The 2,786-nt window shown below is 55.6% G+C and overlaps 1 protein-coding gene across 1 annotated transcript; it reads right to left on the bottom strand.

The window, feature by feature from the left end:
* Positions 1 to 19: 19 nt before the first annotated feature.
* Positions 20 to 2,565, bottom strand: LOC122193588 (RIMS-binding protein 2-like). Its single transcript, XM_042894437.1, has 5 exons — positions 2,495 to 2,565; positions 2,099 to 2,197; positions 896 to 1,043; positions 464 to 711; positions 20 to 373 (listed from the first exon to the last, which is right to left on the bottom strand). The coding sequence occupies exons 1-5, from the start codon at positions 2,496 to 2,498 to the stop codon at positions 87 to 89; spliced, it is 786 nt and encodes a 261-aa protein (XP_042750371.1). The 5' UTR covers positions 2,499 to 2,565; the 3' UTR covers positions 20 to 86.
* Positions 2,566 to 2,786: the final 221 nt, after the last annotated feature.

Here is a 2,786-nt window from a genome sequence, read left to right as displayed (position 1 = left end):
TGGCAACACAGTACAGCAGCATGACAATGGTGAAACAGAAACATGGTGATGAAGTGAGGCAAGAATTGTGACAGGATGTTGCTGCATTATGGACTCTTTGCATCGACACAATCATCCGTTTCCAGCAGGAAATCACAGAGCTCGGGAGGCATCGTTGTGTCCAGCTCATCATCTGAAACCTCTGTAACCAAACTGGAAGGGACCAGCCCTCTCGTGCCATCCGTCAGCTCTCCCAGAAACCAGCCGTCCTCATCCACATCTCCAAAGACATAAACGTGCTGTCCGGCGGTCAGAGGAAGCTCGCTTTCTGGGTCCTCATTAGAACCCTCAGAAGGACGGTAGCTGTGGCGAGCTAAGAATCTTCGAACTCGTCCTGGGGAACAGAGGGTGAAGGGCAAATGCTCTGCCACTGATCCTCCACTCTCACTTTCAGGGCCATCCTCTGACAGGAAGCAGCACTCACCACTGTTCCCACGGACCTTTTTCATGGCTTGGAGTTCACGCTCCAGGTCTTCCAGACGAGTCTGAACACCTCTGGCCTCTGGGATGGCAGAACGGAACGGACTGAAACTATTGCTGAGGTTCTTGTTTGCTTGGGCAAGGATCTCTCTCGTTGCCTCTCCACTCTCCACTTCATCTCCAGCTGGAACTCCCTCCCAGCCGGTGTCAGGATGAGCTCGCTCTGCTGCTCTCTCTCTCCTCTTGCACACACTGAAAATGAGTTTCAGAAAGCCCTACTCACTGACAGGAAATAAGGGCAAACTTGGAAGACCTTGCGACATAAATCGTGACAGCGTACTGCCAGCAGCTGATTCGGCTGTCCAGGATCCTGGCACCACAAATACTTCATTGCCAAATGCAGCAATGAAATGGTTGGGGGAAAAAGACAACTCACAGGCATTTGTTCCACGTCTGCGACACAGCGATGCAGGCCAGCACCAGCGCAGACAGCAGCACAGCTGAGAGCAGCACCATCACTGCCACGTGGCGCTGCCGCACAGATCTGCCAACAGCAGCCTTTGTGCTTTTCCCTGCATTCAGCCCTGGAAGAAACGACAACGTCCCACCTTACTTTCACCTCATTGCCCTCGGGCCGCTTCATTCCCAAAAGGACAAAGCTCACAGCCCTATGGGAACTGGGAGCGGTGAGAGGTGAGCAGCATCACGCAGGCCTTCTCTGGCACACAGCTGGAACAACTCTGCACACCCCGCTGAGCTCAGCCATTTTTAGAGAGCCGCTCCTGGCCTCTTTTACAACACGTGCTCTGCGCTCACACGCTCGGGTTCGGCTGCTGACCTGATGTGCGAGAGCAGGCAGGCAGCGCCTGCTGGCACCCAGTGACTCTGGTGACACTGGACAGAAATCTCCTGGCATGCCAGTGGTTTGCGCTGCCTGTGTTCGTCCCTTTAGAAAGACATAGGACAGTCGGATGAGATGTGTTCTCACATCGCACACCTGAGCTGACCCAACCTCGAGCTCAGGCCAAGTCTGCTGGCCTCCGCCCCCCCAAATCCACCTGCGACCTCCTCTGCTGCCACGGGCATTTGGGCACTCCCACGAATTGCAGGGTGCCTACCCTCTCACACCTCCTGAGGAATCAACTCCCAAGCAAGGCCCTCACACGCTGTGCTGTGAGCATCACCAACCATCACATTCCACCATCACAGCCAGGCACCTTGCAGGCTGAAATTCAAGCTCCAATAGGAACACCTCCAGAATCGACATCTGCACATGGTTTCCAGCATTAGCAAAGGCAGCCATCCCTCCTCGGGATGCTCATCCTGCCTTGAACTAGCCCAGCTGCAGGGAGGGCTTTGTATTAACAGAATCGCCGCACTTCACATTTGCTGCCATCTGGGTCTCCACAAAGCAGCTCTGACAAGTAATGGTCGTGCTGGGGGGAGCAGCTGCCCCTGGGTCTCAGCTGGATGCAGAAGTGGCAGCAGACCATCTCTGGTGCTCCCCAGTGCCTGCAAGGCATCGTGTGGAACAGCACTGCAGCACGGCTCTGAGCAATGCCCTCCTGCTGTGCAGGCTGCACACGGACATCAGGCCTCAGCTTCCCGAGTCTCAGTGAACAGACTGAAGTATACCCACCAGGAGCTGCCACTTCCATTTCCTTCAGCAGCTCTCTCGGATGGTAAGACCCCTGGGAGGACTTTCCTCTGTTGGATTCATCCTTTCCCCGTTCCAGACCTGCACGGAACACATGAAGTTAAATGCCATGAGCACGAGGTTTTGAAGACCATTGCTGAGTCAGCGCCATCGGTAAAACAAACCACCACCCCTGGGCATCCACCTGGGCTCCAGCGCAGGAACGAACCAGCAACTGAGTAAAGCCCTCCCTGGGGGCACTTCTGCAAGCCATGAAAGCCATTCAGTCATGCATAACAGCATCGCTGAACAGTGGAGCGTACGGGGGAAGCAGTGCCATGAAGTGGCACCGAAGCGGGCAGTGAGAGCTCTCCAAGGAATTACAGAGCCGTGACTTACCCATGCCATCTGCCCGGGTTTCGGTCTCAGAGCTCAGAGGGGAAGCTGGATCACCTCCTCCACTCACACCTGCAAACAAACGCAGCACAGAGCAACTCTAACTAAACATCCTCCCAATCGGAACGACGTGGGATGCAATTAAAGCAGGGGATTCCTTCGTGACACTCCTCTCTCCCTTCCACACAGGAGCACCTCGGAAGCAGTTCCCAGGTACGCGCAGGGGCACCGCGATCCTACAGAACTTACACCGCGTGGGGCTGCCCAGAGGAACGCCCTCCTGGAGCTCAGCCCT

Source organism: Lagopus leucura, unplaced genomic scaffold, assembly GCF_019238085.1.
Source record: "Lagopus leucura isolate 7727_CA_CO unplaced genomic scaffold, USGS_WTPT01 34836-0_obj-0_obj, whole genome shotgun sequence".
Taxonomy (NCBI): Eukaryota; Metazoa; Chordata; class Aves; order Galliformes; family Phasianidae; genus Lagopus; species Lagopus leucura.
The sequence above is the reverse complement of the archived record's forward strand: the minus strand, read 5'-3'. Positions and strand labels throughout refer to the sequence as shown.

What these genes read in the sequence shown, in the direction of transcription:
- LOC122193588 (XM_042894437.1), bottom strand. An exon ending in AATGGAAGTGGCAGCTCCTG is followed by an intron (nt 1,044 to 2,098) that starts GTGGGTATACTT and finishes CGTTTCTTCCAG; the next exon opens with GGCTGAATGCAGGGAAAAGC. An exon ending in CAGACGTGGAACAAATGCCT is followed by an intron (nt 712 to 895) that starts GTGAGTTGTCTT and finishes ACTCATTTTCAG; the next exon opens with TGTGTGCAAGAGGAGAGAGA.